Genomic DNA, 24,626 nt, shown 5'->3' with positions numbered 1-24,626 from the left:
TTACTGTTTGACTAATGCTCTTTGCCATTGCTTTGGCATGTTGGAACCAGCTGGGTTATTTCATAGTTCTTGAACAGTTTTCAGAGGTTCCCCCAAAGCTCAATGTTTTTCAACACCTGTCATTCTGGATCACAGGACTCCACGGTTTCCTGGTGGAAATGATTTGCTGTGGAGACGGTAATCATTTACAGGTCGCCTGTTGGGCATGGTTTGACAACAAAAGAGCTTAGCTTTAGATTTAACGTTGCATAAGATGTGTGTTTGGAACACAAAGCCATTTTCCATTTTGGACGTCTGTTTGTAGAAAATGGTTTCATTGATTAAAAATGTAAAAACAAAACATGTTGGTTTCATCTGACAAACATCTCCGTGGAGTGATGTTTAAACGTCAACCTCTCTTCACGAGCTCTGCCTACAGCAATGCCAGTGTTCAGAGCCACTTGGTGTAGTGTGAGGTGAAAATGTTCACCTCACACTACACCAAGTGGCACCAGTGGACATTCATTATGGAAATGGGGAAGGTTGAGGCCAGGATGACATAGACAGCAGAAAGGTTTTGTATTGATCACAATGAGCATGCTGCAACAACCTGCAGCTGTTTTAAATGACTGACGGCATCAATCTTACATTATGGACAAGGTCAAGGACTGTTACAACTTTTGATTTCACGGCATAGGAAACGGATGTGTGCTTTAATATTTCTCCTGAATTACACTTTCCATGTTATTAGTTTTGATGACTAAAAAAAATTTATATTTGTAATAAATAAAAGATCTGCTCAAATTCAAAGGTAACCCTGACACTTAGGATATTTGTCTCTTTCAAAGCCTGACTTGAGTTGCCAGTATAGTTGCAGGGGTGGGCAATTCCAGGCCCCAAGGGCCGATGTCCTGCAGGTTTTTAGATCTCACCTTGGGTCAACACACCTGAATCACATGATTAGTTCGTTACCAGGCCTCTGGAGAACTTCAGGACATGTTGATGAGCTAATTTAGCCATTTAAATCAGCTGTGTTGGTTCAAGGACACATCTAAAACCTGCAGGGACACCGGCCCTCGAGGCCTGGAGTTGCCCACCCCTGGTAAGGTCTAGAGTTTGAGTACATGATAAAGGCAGGTATCGATCTCTTGTTCCTCATACTAAAGTTTTGGATGTACAGTGCATCAATGCTTCATTTGTTCCATATTCTGTCATGTTAGAGCCTTATTCCAAAATAGATGAAACTTGTTTTTCACTTCAAACTTTGACACTTGAGCCCGTAATAACAAAGTAGAAAGACGTTTGCTTAACATTCTTGCAAATTTATAAAAAAAATATAACATGTACATAAGTATTCACAGCCTTTGTTATGACACCCAAAATGGATCTCTGGCGCATCCCCATAAGAGCACAAGAGGACCAATGAATTGTGTGTAAACCTCAGAGACAGGATTGTGCCGAGGCACAGATCTGGGGAAGAGTACAGAAAAGTTTTTGCACCACTGAAGGTGCCGATAAGCACGGTGGCAACATCATCTATAAATTAAAGTTTTTGTAACTACCAGGACTCTTCAAACAGAAGCCGCCACATGGCAGCCTGCAGGGAGTTTACCAAAAGGTACCTGAAGGACTCTCAGACCATTAGAAACAAAAACTCGCGTCAGGTCTGGAGGAAACCAGGCACCAATCATCACCTGACCATTACCATCCCTACAGTGTGGCATGGTGATGGCAGAGAAACTGAGAGACTAAACTGGGTCGAGGGAAGGATGAATGCAATATTATACAGAGACATCCTTGACGATAACCTTGAGCGCTCTCGACCTCTGGACTGGGGCAAACGTTCATCTTCTAACAGCACACTGACTCTAAGCACGCAGCGTCCATCCTGTAGATTATTGCCATCTTGTGGTCGCAGTCAGCTATTGTCTCTGAAGACTGCAGTCTCTTATTTTATCCTCATAAGAGACTGCAGCTCCCCATGTCCTGTAAACCTTGACTGGACCTGAGCGAATTGAGAGGTATTCGGGACACTGAATTGAGGACCGCCTCGCTTCCACGTGATTTATGACCTCAGTAAACTTTTCCTTTTTTCGAGTTTACATTTGAAGTCTTTTTTTTAAAGCAGGTGCTTCAGATTCTGCGATTTATAATTTAATTTAAAGTGAAACGAATGGTCTCAGTGAGACCTGCTGATGTCTGTCTTCAAAGAGATGGAAACAGCTGGACTGTGATGTCATTGAGGTGCTGTCCGTTTTTTATTTACAGTCTATGTCCTGACCGTAACTATAGCTCGCTCAGGTGCGGTCACGTGGGTAATCTTTTCGTTATGTCCACAGCTGTCAGGTTGTTATACTTCCTGTAATCAATAATATTGGCTTTGACATCGACCGCTACATGAACGTGATCAACTGTAATCACCTACTGCAGGATTTTGAACAACAAAGAACTGCATCATATTAAAAACAATGTCTGCTCAAAGTAAAATCTACCCCAAAAGAGAACTGATGGCAACATTTTAAACACATTTCTTGGCATAATTCACTGATGCTCTTAAAGCTAAAAAGCAAGGGATTTGAATTCATTTGAAAACAGCTCTAAACATGTCTGTGCTGTTGTGATTTGGGAGGCCTAAATAACCCTTACTTTCAGTTTTATCTATGCACACTTTTTTGTTACAGAACTTTATGCATGCCAGCCAAACTCGATCAGCATGATTTTGCAGTATACAAGCCCAGAGTGCATTATCTCCCTTATGGTAATGCCGCCTGTTATCACTCGAAAGCAGCCAATCTTTTGGCAAAGCTGATGAGTTTTTTCTCACCAACCCCTCCTTCTCTGCTTTCCCTGTATAATGGCCTCCTCCCTGCCTCCTTGGAGGCCAAACTCCAAGAAGAGGATATGGATGATGAGACTCTAAATGAGGAAGGTGCAGTGCTCCTCTTCACTGTTTCTCTGCACAGTGAAGGCAAGCCAGGAGAGAGTGTGTGCATGAAGTTGGTGATGAGGAGGAGGAGGGGGTAGCGGAGGATGGTGTGTGTGTGTGTTTGTGTGTGTGAGAGAGAGTGTCGTCAGCAATCATCGTCACTGTGACTCGGAGGCAGAAAAAAGCAGAGAGCCCTCCCCTTCTCCTCTCGCATCCCTACTTTCTCTCCATCAGCCAGTCTCCTCTCAGTCATTCTACCCGCGCACAGCTGAGCCTCAGCATCCAACCAGCCTGCCTCCTCCGCCCCTCTCTCGCTCTCTCCTCCTTTCACACACACACAAACACACATTTCTCATACACCTCTCAGTTGCTGCTGAGCCCGGTCAACAGGAGCAGCAGCCCTGAGCAAAGACGCAAAAGAAACACACAACCTTTTCCCCCGCACCCCCACCCCCCCCACAAACAAAGAAAAGAAAAGAAAACCAGACTAAGAGGATCAGGATGAGGATGAGTGTGTTCAGTGTGCCGGCAGTTCCTTGCTGCCGTCCCACAAAGAACGCAGGGAGCTTCACGTCCCCCCTGCTTCTCACCGTCCTGCTCCTGACCAGCGGCAGCAACAGCAGCAGCATCGGGGCCGTCCCCTCTCCGTTCCAGCTGGCCCCGGACACCCCGGCACCGGCCGAGCCCACCCCGACCCAGGCGACACCTCGTCCGGACCCCTGCGAAGGCAGACCCTGCCTCAACGGGGGATTCTGCTTGGCCCTCCTCCCCTCGGCAGGCAGGCCAGAGGACATCTGGGAGTACGCGTGTACGTGTAACCAGGGCTTCACTGGACGCAACTGTGAGGTATTTAATCTTTTAACCTTTTGCTACCTGTGTTGTCACACGATGGACTGTGAGCAGTCCCCGTAAGTGATGCTTTTGCTGGAGAAGATTTCACATACTTAGTGAGCAGGAAGTGGAGGTCAAGGAGTAGCCGGTGCAAGTTTGGCAATTTTGTTGGTCATGTGGAGAAAACTGGCACCAGTTGTGTCACTTTCTGTAAAAGCACGGTGGGAAAATGTAGTTTAGTTTGGTTTAGTGCGCACTTATGTTATTATCACAGAGACCCATAATTGTTTTCAGTTGTGGGAACTTTCACTGCTATTTTAGGATCATAATCGAGGCTTCACCAAAGATGACGTCAATGACAAACCTGCATCATGTGTCCGTGTTATTTCTACGTGCGCCTTTACACTAGTTTAGGCTGAGGGTACACTGCGTTGTAGTGCTCCCCGCCGTTTGCCGACGGTGATTTAATCAAAGCATGTGCTATCGCCGAGACATGGAGACGAGTGCTGCGTTGCTGTGGCAACAGGAGGGAAGAGCGGCAGCAGTGCGATGCAAGCGAAAACTATAAATGTGTGTATTTTTATCTGTACCATATAGAAAGCGTATATAAGTAGTGTATTATATGTTATAAAACACTATTTTGATGTTATTAGTTACAGTTAACATTGAATTTATCTGCTGCACACTAGTGAGCATGTTCACTGGGGTGTAAACTCAAGTATGGGTGAATTTATTAACACCAGGGATGCAGAGCCACACTGAATTCATTAACTACATCTGGATGGTGATGAATAAGAGAAGTGCTGTTTTTTTTTTTTTTTTAAACATATTCCTGAAGATGCTCACGTCTGTCTTTTAAACCAGCACAGAGCTTTTATTAAGGTAAACTGAGAGCCCACTGGAGAAAGTGTCAGGAGCAAGGTTTCGTTAACATGGCATGGAGTTGTTTTACTCCACTGGAAGACAGTTTTGATGAGTGACAAGCTGTTCGCTAGCAGACTTTAACAGAAGCAGATGCTCCTGCCTGAGCTCGGTCTGCTGAAGGTTTCTTCCTGTTTAAAGGGAGTTTTTCCTTCCTACTGTCGCCAAATGCTTGCTCATAGTGTTTCTGTATTATTGTAGGGTCTTTACCTTACAATATAAAGTTTCTTGTGGTGACTGGTGTTATGTTTGGGGCTGTAAAAGTAAGACTGAATTAAATGTAAATGAACAGGACAGAAATGTTCCTCTATTTTCCTTTTCCTTGACGTTAACCTACACTTCAGCTCCACCTTTGTACTCCTGACTAAGCCCTCGTTCTTTTATTCAGTTTGGCACATTTCTGATTTTCGCAAAAATCGCGTCTGCTGCTGGATTACACGAGCTTCATTTCGAAGCTTAAAATGAGCGAACTGTAGCTGAGCATCTGCAGCATTAGGCTCAATAGGCAACCAGGCTTCTGAGTCATGCTGGGGTGAAAGAGAGCATCCGCCAGCGGCAGAGAGGATAAATGAGTCTGCCGCAGCATCACGGAGGGGAAACAGCAAGGTGACTGGGTGAACCTCAGCAGAATCACCAACAGGTGGCAGCCATATCCTCCCCCCAGAGTTAGCACCTTTGCATACTGAGTGCTTCCTTACAAAGCATATGTGTCCATGTATGTACGATCGAAGACAGGCGCTAGCGGGATCTAAATAATTTAGTGGAGTGTTTAGCAAGGGACACGATCACTGTCTCCTTGGCTGTCCTGGTTTTAACTCTCAGAATAGAAAGCATTTTTTATTTTTACCTCCGCAGCCTGCTTAACTGTTACTCTGGCCCACACGAACCGCAGACGCCGGTGTCATCACACCACCCGAGCTGAGGGGTGACAATTTAATGCAAAGAGGAGAACGCACAACTGCCCGAGCACTCTGCACAGTGTTTTGTTGTGCAGGACAACAACATCCTCTTATGCGCCACAGCTCAGGCCCGGCACAAGACCCGAGCCGGGCCCAGTGGGGAATCATTGATTTTTGCGCTCCCCTGTTGCTTGTTTCTTCTCCATGGAAACTGGAGCAGCAGTCAATTGAGATTTAGTAAATGACCTGACTGGCTGAGCACAAAGCTGGTTTGCATCTCACGTTCTGTGCATGCGTCAAAACGCAGATGGTCGAGTGAGAGAGGGGGAGGAGAGGCTGAAGAAAAGAGACAGGGCAAAGCAGGAGGAGGACAAGTCATATGGTGGGAAGACGTAGTGGCCTACGGTAGTGCTGTGCCATACTGCAAATTTTGGTATCGACCCAATACCGAGCATACAGGGCCAATGTTGCCAACACCAATGCAGAGACTGATGCTTTTAACTTTTAAAGGCAGCTTAAGTAGGGAACAGCGGTGTGTCATGATTTATGAGATGATGAATGATCATCAGTCTGCCAAATCTGGACATATTTTCATGACCAGTAGCACAAGTCGATGGTGTTCCCACAGTACACGCATAACTGTTTCCAGTGTTTTAATACACAGCTGTAAAGAACTTATACACAATGCTATACTTCCTCATTCACTGCAACACGTTGCTGCTGTGCACAGCAGGGCATGGAGGAGGGGGCGGAGCAAAGTGTGCTTGCATGAGAGGAGCGGTGTTTGTCTACTTTCTGATGAACGGGTGCAACGCACTGAACTTAGGCGAGTGAAACACAGCAAAATATCGATCCCGTCACGCTAGTATCGATCTGATATTTGTAGCAGCATTGGTATCGATCCTATCGATATTTGGATCGATCTGCCTACTCCTAGCTTAAGAAATGAGAATGAAGAAAGAAGAAACAGTGACAGAAAGCTATGAAAAGTCCACACTTTCCTCCTCTTTTAATCTAAATTCTACCTCCAGCCTGTGACGCTGCTCACAAAGCTGAATCTGTGAAACAAAACTTGCACAGTGTGCTTACTTTTAAGTCTTTGTTGTGCCTCGGGATATTTTGCGACATATTTTAAGTTCTGCGGCTAATCCTGCTTTGTTACTTACCTCCCTGGCAGTGTGTATACTCCTCTAATCAAAGCAGACTAATGCAAACCACAGCAGTGGGCAACATGGGGAAAATAAACCCTCTACGTGTTTAACTCTCTGGGTTTAATATTTGCCTGTACCTTTTTTTTTTTTCCTGGATAGCGGCCTGTAAGCTGTCCTGATGGAATTTACTGCCACTGGCCTTTCTGCGAGTTATTAGCCGCTCACTTATTCATTACTGAAGGGCCTGTTGTGCACCCTGATGGATTTGCTAGCTTGCTCTACAACACAGTAGGGCTGTTACAGCACCAAACAACCATCCGTCATGAAGCAAATTCACGGAGCGCTTGCTGCATGGGTTACTAAGCCAGTCAGCTACTGCATATTAAAGCAGTGGATCATAGCAGAATTTGCAGACTAAACTACAGCCCTGGCATTATAAACACAGAATTCATTTTTATTTGCTGCTATTCAGAGAGGTGATATATGGCACATGAGTTATTAGCCTCTAAAGCAGGCAGGTCTGCCCCAGCTTAATAAGCTCATATGAGCATGTCAGCGCTGCGAAGAACTAGCGGCGTTTCAAGTCTTTTGATGATGATCTTTTTAGATCTCAGCTGGAAGATTTGCCAATCATTATTCTCTCTCATTACCCACTCATGCTTTCTCTGTTGTGCTGTTACATAAGCATAGTTGAAATCTTCAGGCTTCTTGCACCCTTTTCTAACATCTGTGGCTTCGTGGGCAGATCTAACCAGTGGAGGGTTAGCTTAGCTTAGCATGCAAGACTCGAAACATGAGTGAGAGCCTAAGCTGCACCCTTATGCTGGCTCACTACATCCATGTACCTTCTAATCTTGTCCATCCTGGTCAGTCCCAGTGAAAATCTTAACACCTTCAGCTCTGCCTCCTGTCTGTATTCTATCTAGTTTCTACTACTCTCTCCAGAGCATACCTCCACCTCTCCAGGCTGTCTTCCACCTGCTCCCTACTGTCACTACAGATCATAATGTTGTCAGTTTATGGGCTCAGTCACTCATTTTGGTTCAATTAAATATATGATCCAGGTTGTATATTTCAGAAAGGAGCTATACTTATTGGCTCATGACTTGTGATCGACCAATGAGCCCGCAGTTTCTCTTCTCACAAAGATGACAAGGCTGGAAATGCTCATCTCGAGCCTTCTCATGTCAGTAGGTGACGTCATGCTGGCTACAGCTGAGTCTGTCTGTCATTAGGTCAAAAACTTTTACTAAATGTTCAAAAACCAGCGTATGAACATAATAAGTAACAATTTTACTAATGTGGTTGTTACATATAGCGTCTTTCTGTGCTAGAAGACATATCACAAGTCAAATAAAGCACTTCTCTGCTGCTCTGCTCCGTGTGTCATAAAGGAACAGACACGTGGAGCAGAGCTGACACCTGCACAGTGGGGAAGAGGAAGACAGGTAAGTAAAGGCAAAGTTTCTGAACTTGACAACTCATTTTGTTACTGTCAGTGCAATAAAAATGCAATAATCAGCTGTCACTCCGATGAACGATGTGAAATAACCCGCTGTTATATCATTCAGGTCATATGTACATATGCAGTTATAATACTCTGTTTTGCATTTATAGTTTGTATAGTTGTTTGTATAGTGAATTGTGGTCACATTCCTTGTTTTTGTGCACAAACTTGGCCAAATAAAGATGATTCTGATCCACACAGTGGGGTTGCAGGCAAAATAAATACATTTCCATATTCATAGAAGGAAAAATATTGGCTAAATATATGTAGAATCAGAAGCTTTTCTAATGCGCAAACTTATTTTCAGATATTACCTCTAGAGAGAACATAAGAAAACAAAAATCAAAAGAAGTCCAAAGAAGTAACTAAACTGTACAAACAGTACTTTACTAGTATAAATAAAAGTATTCAAAGCTAATAAGAATGATTTGTTGTTAATTCTGTTTTGTTCTACAAATTATTCTACTGGAATAAGTCTTTCTTCATTCACCCTAATGTAATTTTTCCTCACAGTCTTTTTGAAAGCTCTGGTTGATGGTTGAACAGTGTTGGACTTGGCGCCCTGATTTTTGTTTGTGGTTGGTAGGAAAGGGAGAACCATCCCTATCACATTTTTATAGATGGTATAAGAAGACACTTGAATTGTGCAGCACCAACACATAATAATAATGTAAAAAGGCGAGGTTAACCCACTACATAATAAAACCCACGCTGCTGAAAGCAGAAAGCATTTACAGGACCTGGAAATGTTCCCTCCAATACAGGAATGACACACCACTTAACATTACTTACAATATTATTTGTATCTCCTTTCCGTAAAATACCTGACATTACACACTATTTAAAATTTACATACACACTTAGTCGCTTAGCCAATTTACTTAGGAGCTACAAAAATTACTCACAGTATAATTTGTGCCTCTTTTCCCATAAAGTACCTGAATTTAAGCACCACTTAAACTGTACTTATGAACTATTTAAAATTACTTGCAGTATAATTTGTCTCCTTTTTTTGGGGGGGGGGGTTTCTACATTTTTCTAAGATCCAGAAGCAGGCTGAAGACGTTTATTAGACTTTAAAACATAAACGCAGCGAGAGTCACCAGCAATTCTTTCAAAAAGTTTCGAGCAGGAAGCAAAATTAATGTTCTAATGACAGACGGTTTATTTTCTTTTCCAGCTGCATGTGCCAACTCTTCAATGAAAAGATCGTTCTCCTGACAGGACTCTGCGAAAGTAAACAAAACCAAGTCCTGAAGCTCTTTTTAATTGGAAGAGAAGGGAGTCTGTGTGTGGGTGTGTGGCGGTCAGCTCTTGTCTCCCAGGACCATTCACTCTGCTGCTACAGATACAGCCTGAGCTACATCCAATTAAGCGGAGCTCAGAGCTCATCACCAGCCTTTGGTCTCTTTGATATCCCTGGCTTGTTAGTCAGCGGGAAGACAGCAAGCATAAAGAATACATTTCTATTTATATATGCTGTATACTGTGCATCAGTAAGTTTGCTTATCCTCTTTATTTTGTAAAGAATGTGGTTGTCAGTGAATCGTTGTTTGTTTAGAAGATTTTCCACATGGCAAAGCTGGTGATTCTGAATCATACAAGACTGCGAACTAACATTCCTGTGCATCACATCAGTCTCTATGAACTGCCCTGACTGATGATCATAACTGGGACTGAAATGGTCAGAAAAACCTACTTTAGTGTTAGCTGACTGCCGATTCTAATTGCTTGAATAAATAAGATTTCTTGGTGGGTAATATCAGCGAATTTCTAACTGGATATTACACCACGTACCACTTAAATGCAGGTTCAGACCAGGCACAAGGATCAGCAGAACAAGATGCAAGGCTTTAATCTTTGCTTTACCAACCAGTCGTTATGTGAAGATCTCAGGTCACGCCGATGCCACAATGTTGAAAGTCGAATTTCCCATTAAAGGAGTCCATGGTTACTTTTAAAACTTTTTCTGTTTTATGTCCAGCTTCTTTGCCTCACTCTAATTACGAATAAAGACAAATTTTAAGGCTGATTAAATAGTTTTTCTTTCTTTCATTGGAAGAGAGATTCTTCTCAAAAGGTGTTGAATAGATGGATGCTGAAGTTGCTGTTACTAAAACCTTCACTGGCAAAAACTAGAAGCTTCAGTTCTCATTACACCTTAGTGAAGGCTAAACTTGAATAAAGCAGCAGGCAGTGCAATGGAAATGTGTCAAAATCTCTTTGTGACAAAGACAAAAATAGGTTCTGATTCTAGTAAGCGGATAAACTGTTAGCAAAGAGAAACATGGCTGCTTGTTTAATTAGGTACAGATGAATGAAGGGATGCTAGCAGGCTGCTTATGCCCCCACTGATACCTTTGATTTGATATCTACCCTTCAGCAAAAAGAGCCTTCTTTGAGCTATTATCACTGAGGTGTTGGTGGTGTTCATGTAGATGTCCCGAGGCATACATGTGCCGCCTTTGAACAGGAAGGCTTGAGGCCAAAGACTCTGGTCATTTCCATATCACACATCACCTGCTCTTTTGATCTGGGGAAAGAGTACGAGGAGACGCTGGTGTGAGGATTAGTGAAGCCTAATACAAATGCGGTGGATATGAGCTGCTCAAAAGCAAGTGCACATGCTGCCGTGATTTCAATCACACTGGTTGTTTCGAATGTGTTTTTTTAGACAGACTGACAGTAGTAGTGTTGTTCTAGGTGGTGACTTCAATCTCCTGAGTCAAAAAGTCCACTGCTGATTGAACCATCTCTACAGCTGCTGCACTGGATGATCTGGAGACGGATATCTGTATGTCTGTTGTTCGGTCAGTGCTCAGAATGCACACAGTCTCAGAACTGTTGCCTATCCTCTGGTGATGGTTTTATCAGCTATTTTAAAACATAACCTCAATCTACTCATGCTGTAATCAATGAATGGTGCGCTGAGCAGAAGGTCTTGTACAGATATTAGATTACTGTCTGGATATTCATTATCTACACTCGAAGCCCCAAAATACTGGCAGCTGTATCCAGAGGTTGAGTCAAAAAAAACAATAACCAGTGCGTTTTCTGGTTGTTTGAAGTATTGCAGTTAAAATTTGCACAAAGATTCACAGTGCCCTGAAGATTTTTCCTTTAATGCCACCATCATGTTCAGTTTCGTGGTTCAGAGTGAAATATCTCCTCTATTGGATAAAATCATTTTAGCATTTCATCACATTTAAATGTGCAGGCTTGTAAGGTTTTGGGTCATCAGGATTAAATACCTCTATGATAGGTTTACTAGCATGGTAACACGTTAATTTAAAGGGGCGGTGCACATTGCTGGGCAGTCAAGGTTCTGGTTGCCTAGGTAACCCTCGAATTTATTTGCCACTTTGTCATATTGTGACTGTAACCTGGTAGTTTAATAATGAATGACGACCAAAAGTTTTTATTATAGTCAAACCAACCAGTTTTCATTCCTCATGAGTGATCAACCAAGACCCCAAATCACAACCCACTCAGAGGCACAGCAGAGTGGAGTCTTAACTAGGCAGAAATCACTGTCATAAAGTACGGACTGCAGGCTCAAATGGAGACTTTTGAGACCAATTTCTTAAACAGAAAATAAACTTTTATTGAGGTAATCTGAAAAGGGGCAAAAAATAAAACAACGGAGCAAGCACATGAAGGAGGGCAACAGCGACAAAGGATAACTCAACAAAGAATAGATGAAAACTGAGGATTTAAATAGATAAAGGAAGATAATCAAGGAGAGCGGAAACGCCGCGTTAACAGGGCTCAGCTGAAACTAATTAAGACAATGACAAGAGAAGTAAAACTGACAACAAAGCACAAGAGACAGAGAACCAAATGGGGAATCATGCAGCAGAGACAAAGTCTTGATGGCAAGATCGAAGAAGAGACCAGGGAGGCCAGGCTAAACTAAAATATAAAATATAAAAATATAATATTCCAATATTCAGCCCCTTATCAGTTGTGGCGGTTGGCTGCCATTACCTGAATCTGGCTCTTTTGGAAGTTTCTTAAAGTTTCACCAATGCTTGCCCAAAGGGGTTGGTGTGATTATTGGGGTATCTATATATAATATTGTGGGGTCTTTACCTTCAAATAAAAAGTGGCTTAAATGTGACAGTTTGTGAATTCCACTATATATAATATTGAAACTTAATTGAAGTAGCAAAGAATGAAAAATCTAAGTACAGACTCCAGAGATTAAACATAAACTTGAAACCATAAACCCAACCTTTAGAATCCTTGGTATAATTACATTAAAGAAAAACCCAACTATAAACCCAGAAATCTCTCCCCCAAAACTCAAAACAACCCAACAGAAAAAGACATTCCTGTAGATCTTTTAAATTAAAAGAGATCCAGAGCATCAGGCACTGAGTAGGGCCAATTTTTATTCTCTTGGTTACCGAGGTCCAGACCTCAGCGACCTCTTAGCTGGTTATGGCCAGCACATGTCAATCAATAGTATCCTTCACTCTCACTGGTAGTCACTTTAACTGCTTGCCCTGAAGTTAACTCCACATCCCGAGCGGTTATTTCTCCGATCATCGCTTGAAGTTATCGAATGTCACTGACTTTTAGTGACCTTTGGTTGCCATGTTGCTGTTAAGTGCTGTCATTGAATACATATCAATATACTGATGTTAGCATTTACTCAATTAAACCACCACTAAGCAGTAGAGAAATTTTACATACCCCCCTAAAATTGTTGAAAGTGTTAGAAAATATGTTATTCATAATTCAGTTGGTGGTTACAGAACAGCGCAGAATTCATTATTAAAGCAAGTCATCCACCGCACTGGTCAGCTAACAACAAGCAAAATATAATACCGCTGTTCAACCTCAATCATTTCTTTTCTTTTCTTGTTCTTTTTCATACAGCCCTGCCCACTCGAGTATCTGCAGCCGCCCCCCCGGCGCGCTCATCGTGAGTGGGACTTTTGTGTCTGTGTCATTTGCTCTTTAATTCTTCTTTTGCCTGGCAGCAAAACTTCCACCTCCTGTCCTGGATAGAAAAGTCATTACAATTCTCCCTGTGGTTTCGTGTTTTTTTTCTATTGCGTTTCATCTGCCCTCTTTTCTATTTATATATTTAATGGAGCAGCAGCCAGTTTCATCGCTAGTCACTGTATAATATAAAAATGGCTGTGCAGCTCTTACTCAGCACTAATTCCCCCCGATTATAACCCTCACTGTGACACCATCATTTTACTGTCGCTTGTAATGATTAGTCTTGTTGTTGCTCCTGTCAACATAATCAGTGTCTGTATCAGGGGTGTGGAAGGTTTGAGTACGTGTTTCATGAGTGTGGCGTGTTTTTTTTTTTTTTTTTTAAATCTTTATTTGCAAGCTACTAGCTACTCCAGCTTTAAAGTGTATAAATGATTTCTGCTGTATTTTTTTCCTTCTTGATTCTGGATGATGTAAGCAGGAGGGGTTTTCCTTATATGGCCATCTCAGAAACACACAGAGCCCAGTGCAGCACCCCCACCCACCACGGAGAAAGCACAAGACAGGAGAGCTCTGTATGAAGTCTTTCTAGCAGCAAAGAAAACCTCTAGCAGCTAAATACATGCAGACAAAGCCATAACTTTACTTTGAGTAGTCACTAGGACATACAAACTCCATATACAGAATCACCAGTCTGTAGCCCATCTCTCTTTCTTGTCCTCTCTATGAATGGAAGATGCAAAAAAAAAAAAAAAAAAAAAAAGGTAAAACATATGATAGCCATGCTAACCAGCATCGTTCTGCATTACTTTGATATTTGAACAACAACCAACAGATTTCTGTGACAGACTCAGATTTTCATCATTGCGCACAGAGATTTCTCCAGATTTTGAGACCTTTTTGATGATATTATGCTTTATAGACAGGGTGCACAGAAGTCGTCCGCAGGTGCGCATTCACTGTCAAAATAAAAGACGCGCACCAGATAAGAAGTTGCAACACGTGTTTGCGTACATAAGATTTTCTGGAGGAGGACAGACATTTGTTTAGAAGATGTCGAAGAAGCAAGCTCTTTTAAGCAATTACTTTGGTGTCCCTCCACCTCCAAAGAAATGTCAGAAGGAGTCCGAACCTCAAAAGAAGCGCATATTCTCTGGAAAGCGGTTGCAGGAGGTGAGCTGGCTTCAAACAAATGATGAACGCACAGAGACGTGGTGCAGAATATGCCGAGAAAATCCCACTCTAGCGGACAAAAACGGTGCCTTTTATATGGACGCAAATGTGAGCATGTGCGCGTTGGAACTTCTTATCTGGTGCGCGTCTTTTATTTTGCCAAAAAACCTAATGAGCTTCAAAATCTTCCTCCGGCTGTTTCTTTTTAGTTTCACTTGCTTTTCCAGTTTTCTGCTGCCCTCGTCCCAACTGTTCTTAGATGTGTTACTGCCACTGTTCATTCAATCCCTGCACTCCTGGCTCAGACATCAACACAGACCCAGTGTTAAAAATGTATCTTTTTTTAAATCTAACTTGTTGTTATTTGTTCATAAATTTGCTGGGTTGGACTCTATTTATAGCTTATAAATGAAACTGTGAGTGCTGGCCTGTTTACTTCTGCAGCAGCTGCCTGTGACGTCTTTGTTATTTTCCTTTTCACGCTGACTGTTTTTCAGTCTCACTTTGGCCACATTTTAATGATAGTGTTAATAACCGCATGTAAACAGTTAACGCTTACAGTGACAATATAGGAGCAAGATGCATTTGAAAACTGCTTGTCCTCCATGGTTTAGGGTAGTTTATAGGTTTGGGCTTGCAGAGACGTGTCCTGAGTTCTGATCCATACAAATGCCTTCGAAGAGAGACCGGCAGCAGAGCGAGCGCGCGAATCATCCTCTGCTCTGTTGCCCTCTATCTTCCAAAACATGGTGACTCAGTGACAGATGCAGAACTGACTCCTGCCATCTCTTTCTCAAACACAACTTGTCAGTCAGGTTTATATGACAATATGTTATTTAATGAGGCCAGCTGGGAGACACGACACCACGCTGTGGCAAGTGTCTGTGTACTGGTGTGTGTTATGAACGTCTTCTCTCAGCTGCAGACAATAAATGCCAGCTTAATCCAAAAAAAATCCCTTCAGGACCAGTCGAGCACCTCCGACAGAGAGACGAGCGAGGCGCAGTCACCAGCCTGAGGCGTTAGACACAGAGATTAGCTCGTATTAACAGCTGGGCCCGTCTTTCAGTTGATAGGAGAGGCGCTGTGGAAAATTTGGCTGTCTGTTGGAGATTGTGGTAGAAATGTATTCATCAGGAAGTACACAGATGACAATAAAGAAGTTCCACTTGTTTTTGTAGTGGAAGGGAGAGCTCTGACTCGAGCACATGCATCCAAATCAGTGTTCAAACAGACTGAAATCATTGTAACCAACTGATAATAGTATTATAGTAATAATAGTATCATATTATTGTTATTACTGCTACTACTTACTACTAATAAAAATAATGTATGTGATGCTAAATTGGCTGTGAGCATGAATGTTGTATTGGTTGGACTGTATCAAGTCTCATTTTAGTTTAAGCCACTTTTAACAGTAGGTCACATGACCGTTTCTAAATTACCTAGAAAATGCTTTCTGGTTGTTATTACTATAGTTATACCATTAGAGTTGGATGTCCTGAGACCGGTCTCGAGACCACTTTTACGTGGTCTTGGTCTTGTCTTGGTCTCGCTGTCTCAGATCGACATAGTGGTCGGGAGATTTGGAGTCAACAGCATCCATGATGTACAACGTAACGTTCAATAATGTGTCATGCGCAAAAGCATCAGCTCTAAGAGCCGTGCTTAGAGAGTGCTTTGTAGTGAATCAGAAGAGTCGACTCCCATTGAGCGAGAGCCGGCTCCTCACTTAATTTCCTTTCGCTGCTCAGCTCTCACACAGTGGCTCAGCTACAGTGGGGCAAAAAAGTATTTAGTCAGCCACCGATTGTGCAAGTTCCCCCACTTAAAATGATGACAGAGGTCAGTAATTTGCACCAGAGGTACACTTCAACTGTGAGAGACAGAATGTGAAAAAAAAAATCCATGAATCCACATGGTAGGATTTGTAAAGAATTTATTCGTAAATCAGGGTGGAAAATAAGTATTTGGTCAATAACAAAAATACAACTCAATACTTTGTAACATAACCTTTGTTGGCAATAACAGAGGTCAAACGTCTACTATAGGTCTTTACCAGGTTTGCACACACAGTAGCTGGTATTTTGGCCCATTCCTCCATGCAGATCTTCTCGAGAGCAGTGATGTTTTGGGGCTGTCGCCGAGCAACACGGACTTTCAACTCCCGCCACAGATTTTCTATGGGGTTGAGGTCTGGAGACTGGCTAGGCCACTCCAGGACTTTCAAATGCTTCTTACGGAGCCACTCCTTTGTTGCCCAGGTGGTGTGTTTTGGATCATTGTCATGTTGGAAGACCCAGCCTCAGTTTCATCTTCAAAGTTCTCACTGATGGAAGGAGGTTTTGGCTCAAAATCTCACGATACATGGCCCCATTCATTCTGTCCTTAACACGGATCAGTCGTCCTGTCCCCTTGGCAGAAAAACAGCCCCATAGCATGATGTTTCCACCCCCATGCTTCACAGTAGGTATGGTGTTCTTGGGATGCAACTCAGTATTCTTCTTCCTCCAAACACGACGAGTTGAGTTTATACCAAAAAGTTCTACTTTGGTTTCATCTGACCACATGACATTCTCCCAATCCTCTGCTGTATCATCCATGTGCTCTCTGGCAAACTTCAGACGGGCCTGGACATGCACTGGCTTCAGCAGCGGAACACTGTCTGGCACTGCGGGATTTGATTCCCTGCCGTTGTAGTGTGTTACTGATGGTGACCTTTGTTACTTTGGTCCCAGCTCTATGCAGGTCATTCACCAGGTCCCCCCGTGTGGTTCTGGGATCTTTGCTCACCGTTCTCATGATCATTTTGACCCCACGAGATGAGATCTTGCGTGGAGCCCCAGATCGAGGGAGATTATCAGTGGTCTTGTATGTCTTCCATTTTCTGATGATTGCTCGCACAGTTGATTTTTTTCACACCAAGCTGCTTGCCTATTGTAGATTCACTCTTCCCAGTCTGGTGCAGGTCTACAATACTTTTCCTGGTGTCCTTCGAAAGCTCTTTGGTCTTGGCCATGGCGGAGTTTGGAGTCTGACTGTTTGAGGCTGTGGACAGGTGTCTTTTATACAGATGATGAGTTCAAACAGGTGCCATTCATACAGGTAACGAGTGGGGGACAGAAAAGCGTCTTACAGAAGACGTTACAGGTTTGTGAGAGCCAGAGATTTTCCTTGTTTGAGGTGACCAAATACTTATTTTCCACCCTAATTTACGAATAAATTCTTTACAAATCCTACCATGTGGATTCATGGATTTTTTTTTCACATTCTGTCTCTCACAGTTGAAGTGTACCTCTGGTGCAAATTACTGACCTCTGTCATCATTTTAAGTGGGGGAACTTGCACAATCGGTGGCTGACTAAATACTTTTTTGCCCCACTGTATGCTCCAATCCCTGCATATTGTGGCCAATCACATGCGAGGATATAGGATAATATCATTATGTGAAAAACGGAGAGGGTGAGAGATGCGACGGTCAAGTGGAGCGTGCGTCTGTCCTCTCAGTAAGCGAGTGAGACAGTAGACAGCGGTGAGGAGGGCTGTGCGAGTGCATAACACATAAATATGCCTGACACCAGTAAACGAAGCAGCATCTGGCTGCAGTTTAAAGACTTTTTGGTCTCGGTCTCGATCTTGGTCTCGTCTCGACATTGTCTTGGTCTTGACTCTGTCTGTCTTGGTCTTGGTTTAGGCGGTCTTGACTACAAGTCTGTATACCATACATCTTAGGACTAAACTGTTATTTATGCTCTAATTTACAGTTTTGATATTTCATAAATAAATATGTAATCAATTTAGGATTCTTGTTCAGTAAAAGTGATAAAGAAACTTTTTGTCTTTAAAATTCCCCCAAAGATCGCAGGGCTGTTAATCTTGGAGGTGTTTCACATATTATTTATATAAAACCTGTGAAACATAACAGAAACATCATAACAGAGTTACTGTGTTCAGCTACTTTGTGCAATCTGTTTGACAGAAGTGTTGATTATTTTAACAGTTACTGTGAAAGCTATAATTTATGACGCTGTAAATTTTCTATTTCCGACTTTGACCAGCACCTCTGATTCTAACCTCGATTCTGCAAAACCTCAACCTGACAGATCCAATGTGCCTAAATCAGGGATGCTATACTTATTTCACATTGTGGGCCACATACTGACGACTTTGATAGCAAGTGAGCCTGAACCAGTGAAACTACATGAAAAATGTGCAGAATTACAGGAAAAGCTAGTTTATTGCCCAGTATGGGCTATAATTATAAAATATTAAAATATACCTTTTTTAGGACTTTTCTGTAGACTTAATTACTTTTTGTGTAAAATGGATTGCAAATAGTGGTGCACTCCTTCATATTTGGTGAACTCCTTTCATATTTTCAAAAGCGACCCAGAGGGCCGGATTGGAGTCATTGCCTGGGCGATTCTGGACCCCAGGCCTTATGTTTGAGAACAATAGGACAATAGCAACAAGGAGATGGAACTGTGCGATACACCGTGGACAGTCTTGTCACGGCGGATAGTTTTCTCATATTTTCTCCTCTTCCATCACTTTTCACTGAAAACCTTTTCATATGTTTAATTTTACTTTCTTAGGGCCCGAGCACTAGTGTGCAAGGGAGCCTAAACAAGCTCACCTATGTGTTGTTAAATGAATTCCTACAAACACATTGTTTGAGGTACATGAATGAAAAATGTAATGAGGTACATCATTACATCAGAAAAGTGCAAAATGAACAAAAAAGTCTTGTGGTCCATAGACCCAAACCCAAAAGGAAGCCTGCTATTTTGAATTGAAGGTGACATTTTGGTGCCGATTTTGCCATTTCCAGGTGTTGTATTTTTGCAAACTCTTCCTAGGAATTTTATTGGATCAAATTCCTATTTGGTAAGATCAACTACACACCTGGGCCAGTTTACGTCATAGGGCGTGGCCGTGGCGCCACTGCGAATTTCAATCATTCGACATGTAATCTCACTTTGCACCGTTGGCTATAATCCTCATTGATCTAGATGAGATTTTAACTGGTGGTTCCACACATTATATGCATCAGTGTGACATTACATCAGATGGTAATCTCTAACGCCACCTGCTGGGCGTAGGTGTTGGGCGTGGCTCAATGCGCTGGGATGCGAGGGCCCTCTCAACGCTGCTTGCAGCTATAATTTAATTTGTGATTGTTGCTGTTTAATCAGTGCTTACATACACACACAAAAGATTTTTCACCTTCAATAAACATGAAGCAACTAAAGTTTCCTTAATGATAATTAATCATTAAGGAAAATTTGCCTTGTAAAAAATGAATGTATACCAGCAGAGTACATTTCATTTGACCAGATTTCATTAAATGTAACATTTTAGATTAAAATGTTAAATTTTTACATAATTAATTTTGCATAAATTGGTAAAAATTTGTATTTTAAAATGGTTTTGTATTGTGTTCCTCTTCCTGTACCAAGAAACAATATGGTTTACAGAGCCTGAGTGTTTTTTCAGTTTCTGACTAAATAAATTGAGTGTTTATTTGAAGCCTCATATCGAGTGTTGGGTAACCAGTGAGCTGTAGGGGGTGGAGGAGGAGGGTGTTGGTGGATGAAGCTCTCTGCCAGGAGGAATTGATCCAGTCTGGAGCTTCGTCTCCTGCTGATTCATCCGCCTCTAACATCTGCTCTGCTCACATCAAACGTCACTGATCAGCAGTCAATCGCTGTTCATCAGCAGGGTGCTTACGCACACCTATCAGGCTGGCCTTTTGTGTGTATGCTTGCAACATTTCATGAAATAGTGAAACAAGCAGAACAACTTGTTACTTGTTTGTTTGCAACAGTTATTGAACCCAAAAGAAGGACGTGTATCCTCACGTAGTTTTTAAATGCACAATCCATCGTAAAGTAAATAAGACGAGACTCCTGTGACAGTTTAAAGACGTTCAGCTGCAAACATTTCCGCTGTGACATTAAACGGTCTTTAACCTGCCACCTTCCCCCGTGTGATGAGATCCTGTGTGACGTCTGAATGCACCCATGTGAGAATACGGTGCAGATGATTATCCGCTAAACATCACAGACAGCACATGGGCCTTGTGTTGTGCCTCTTGCCTACCAGCATCATAAAACTGAATACTGCAATGACAACACGCCTGGAGCAGATGAATCCCTCGTGTCTATGTGAAAACTTCAAAAAATGTCCTGAACTGATTCTTCCAACATTATTCAGCTACTTCTTATGAAAAAATGACTTCACATTCCTGTCTGGCATTCTCAGCATTTTGTATTTTTGATTACTTATGAGATAGTGTTGTTCTGCGGTTATTATTAGTTCGTCTTAGTTGAAGTTTAGCCTAGTTTATGTTATCGTCCATCGTCTCTTTGTTTATGAGTCTTTTGCTGTTTATCACGTGTTATCTCCTTGCCTATGTAGGCTACCCTTGTGTCTCTCTCCTCTGTGTCCCTCCTCCTCTCTCGCTCACTCCCTCTGTCTCTCGTGTGCCAGTTCATGTCTCAACATGTTTCCTGTTTTATATTGAAAGTCTTGTTTCCATGCTCAGTGTGTTTACTTTTGTTTTCCCTGTGGTGATGTGTTAATTCGTGTCAGCTGTGTTTCCCCAGGTGTTTCCACTTCCCTCATTACCCTTCTGTGTATTTAAATCCTCTGTCTCCCTCTGTTCAGTGTCAGGTCATCTGTATTGCTTCATGTCTTGGCTCATGGTTTTTCATGTTTCTGTTCAGGTTTCTGTTTTCTCTGCCTCAAGTCTTGTTTTTTTTTTTTGTCTTGTTTAGTTTAGTTTCTATTTTAGTTTTATCCCAGTTCGTCTTGCCTTTGTTTTGTGTTTTTCCCCCCTTCTCTTCCCCCTATCAGCCAAATAAACAGCTCGCTTTTTGTTATACCTTAGTTTTCTCTTTCCCGTGTCTGCTTTTGAGTCTGCTCTGCAAACAGACCGGCCATCCTTGCCGTGACAGCTTGTCTATGATCCCGTTTGTCAATTCCACTTGTACTCCTACAATCAACTGATTTCACCTTGTGTGCTGGAGGAGTTCAGTAGTTCTGGACACTACTTTTACTTTTATTGCACATAAGAGGACAATGGTAAAGTAGAAACTGCAACCAGGTCAGAAACAACTGCATTTTGCTGCTAGCACAACTTCTGGTCTTTTCAAGCACTTGCACAGAAAGCAAGGCTAAGGCTAAGCTAGCTAAATAGCGTGCTAATACTAAGCTAGCCAAGAGCCCAGGATGTTGTTAAAGCCGTGTAAATGCTGACCCCAGCCCAGCAGCCAGACCCTAATGGTTATGATCTAAGAGATACTAAGAGAAGGATCATACTTAGTATAGTGACTTGTATCGATGTGTGGGCCTGTAGCCTAAAGGTTTATATATTTTATGGATCAACGCAAAAGTAATGTAACGAGTAGTATTATAAATTGCTTTTTTCTAAGTAACTTACTGCATTACTTTTAAGAAACATTTTGGGGTAATAATTACTTTTTTGAGTAAGGACTTAATTCTTAATGATGGTGGCTGCTCTCAAAGCAGAGCCAATGAGAACCCAATGACATCAATAATGGAATCAGAGTTGCTAAATCTTTTTTTTTTTTTTTTACTTCTAAGTATATCAGCTGCACAAACAGAGCAAACAACACTGTGGCATGGACTTGTACTAGTTAAAAAAACACGATATGAAACAGTAGATTTTTTTCTTTGAGGAACAATGCCACTCTCTTCCTATGTTTTTTTAAATATTTAACTCTGTTCTTATTTGTAGAAACTGAACAGTCGGGCTTCCTCACTTCCTTTGTAACGTCAGCCAAAGCCGGCTGAAGACCAGACTCCCCTGAATCATATTTGGTACTGTCACTTCAGATCATCCTCCCTGTCATCCTCCTCTCTCCCCCTGTCATGATTCAAGCGTGCTTTGTAGGTGTGTGTTCAGATGGTCCGGAGCTGCTCCAACAGAATCTCATTATCATGGCTTCTAAAGCGTTTGACAAAGCCAGTGGGAGGAGAGCGCTGATACATGTCCGGTGTTGCCTCCTACTACGAGGCCCAGTTTCATTTTCGGTGCCCTCGTTCCTCTCCGAGGGTTTCTATGGCAACAGAGCAACGAGGGGGAGCCAAAAAGATCAACAGGTGGAGAGGACGTAACATCGTGCAGAAAATGTCAGAGCCGGCGCTCGGTCTCTGTTATTCATCAACGTAACAAATGATTTGTGCCACACTAAGAGAGCACAGAGCAATCTGCACAAGGCACGGATGCGTCCTCTTGTGCTCTTCTGTAACATCCAATTTCCTACAGAAGTATTTCCTGCGTTCAACAGCTTCCCCGCGGTTACACCGACTTCCTGAGAGGCAGGTGAAAGGAACGCTGATCATTCACGTCTCATATTTTCATGACAATGAGAGCAGGATGTTCCACTTCCAGTGTTTCAGGGGCTAATTCCCAGTGGCAGCAAGACCAGCTCCAGACCCATTTTTAGCTTCACGCGAAACCACAAGGGATTTGGGCTATTTTAACATCTGCTACATACCTATTTAAAAACAATAAGATGTGACCTGAAAAATCATTTGCCCAGCTTTCAAAAGCTTGCAAAACATCTTGTGCCTTTTGATTTAGCTCCAGAATCTGCTTTGCTTTCATGCCACCGCCCGCTTAATCATGTCAGCGGTAGACGTCACCTTTCTTTTTCTTCTCTTTTTTCACAGAGTGGGTATCTTGTTCTGCAAGGAGCCCTCTGTGTATGTAGGTCACAGTGAACAGCGAGCTCGTAGATCACCACGCAGAACGGCATCCATCTCAAACAGCTGCGGCCTGAAAAAAGGCAGAGACAAAGAGTTTTACGTCGATAGCTTGATAATCGCTCACCATTTTCACTCCAGGTGCAATCTACTGCATCCAAACCAGTTTAGGCTAATTTGCTGTAAAGTGTTATAAGTAACGTTCCCACTCAGTGGGAGCGTCACAGCGGGTGGTCATTTTTTTTCTTTTTACACAGACGGTAGTGATGAAACAGCGTGTCACACAGATATGCAGCTTAAAAAGCCAGAAGGTGGGCTTCTGTTCAAATCCAACAGTTTTCCATGTTGTGCAGCAGAGTCCGTATCTGATTTGGTGAAACTTGCAGAGATAGAAAACAGGGAGTATCAGCTTCTAATCCAGAGCTGTTATTGGTAAAATACTGGTGATGTACACACATGTCCATCTGCTGTCAGACCACAGCTGCCCGCAGCTTTGACAGCTTGTCGTTTTTCATACTGAGCAAACACGTCGGTGGGTGAACCATCAGCCTAAATGCAGTTTTGTCTCATAATAAAACTTGCCAACAGCATGCATAGATTTGTCTTTATGCCATTCTTACTTGGAGAACAAGACATTTATGTCAGCTGACGTTACAAGTTTTGTCTTCCTCCATCAGATAATGTAGCATGTCGATCAAAAGCCCGCATGATTCACAAGGGCCGCAAATTACAGGACATGATTGTGCAAGATCTTTGTGAGGGCTGGAGGGGCAGCACAACCGGCTTTGATGTCTGAGCTGCGGTGCTGCTGTCAGATACAGAAGTGTAAACAAGTGCCAGAATACTAAATGTGTCTGTTGTTGTGTGTCTGTTGTTGTTTTTGATGAACGTTGGAAGGAAGGAAAACGATGGGCCCAGTGCCATAAAGCAAACAATATGCATAATGTCTTAAAGTGTAATGAACCGGGTGACGCGTAGCCGCTCTGCCGCGTCTATCAGTGTGTTCAATCAAAGAGCTAAGCTTGAAAAATTAACAAGAAATGACGCAACATGTGCAATCACTGCGATCAGTCACACTGAACATAGATAATGTACTTTGCAAACTGCCATCTTTCTTCCGTCGCACCACAGTGTGAGCTACGCTCTGAGCCGATGCGATTATTTGACTGATTTTTACAAATGAAACTTGATTCACCGCTCAGTTAACTCAGTGAAAGACGTGAAAAGACGCGAGCTTCTGTCAGTCCAATCGGTCTAATGATAGACGCTGCAGCTCAGGAGGTAGAATGGGCTGTCTGCTGCTACGTGTGTGCAGAAAAGTGCTTGTGTTTACTATAAAAAGGACTTCATGACTGTGGACATAAATGAGTTAACGTGGGTGTAAAGTATTGCTAAAAAAGTGCTATATAAATGCAGTCCTTTTATAAGCCATGTGATGCATATTACGGAGTAAAAGTCAGGATATCACATAAATATGCACACTTGTTTCATTCTGTTATAATTATAGTAACAGTAACTGCTTTTTCAGCATGATCACACAACGTACTAAAAAT

The 24,626-nt window shown here is 42.4% G+C and overlaps 1 protein-coding gene across 1 annotated transcript in view; it reads left to right on the top strand.

Moving 5' to 3' along the window:
* The first annotated feature begins 3,109 nt into the window (after positions 1-3,109).
* dner (delta/notch-like EGF repeat containing) overlaps positions 3,110-24,626 on the top strand; it is a 74,636-nt gene continuing 53,119 nt past the window's right edge. Inside the window, exon 1 of the mRNA XM_040008527.1 lies at positions 3,110-3,751. Coding sequence (XP_039864461.1) covers positions 3,407-3,751 — 345 coding nt within the window. The 5' untranslated portion in view covers positions 3,110-3,406. The remainder of the gene's footprint in view (positions 3,752-24,626) is intronic.

The sequence above is a fragment of the Simochromis diagramma genome, unplaced genomic scaffold (genome assembly GCF_900408965.1).
Source record: "Simochromis diagramma unplaced genomic scaffold, fSimDia1.1 OVJJ01000344.1, whole genome shotgun sequence".
Lineage (NCBI taxonomy): Eukaryota > Metazoa > Chordata > Actinopteri > Cichliformes > Cichlidae > Simochromis > Simochromis diagramma.
This window is presented reverse-complemented; position numbering and strand designations above follow the sequence as displayed.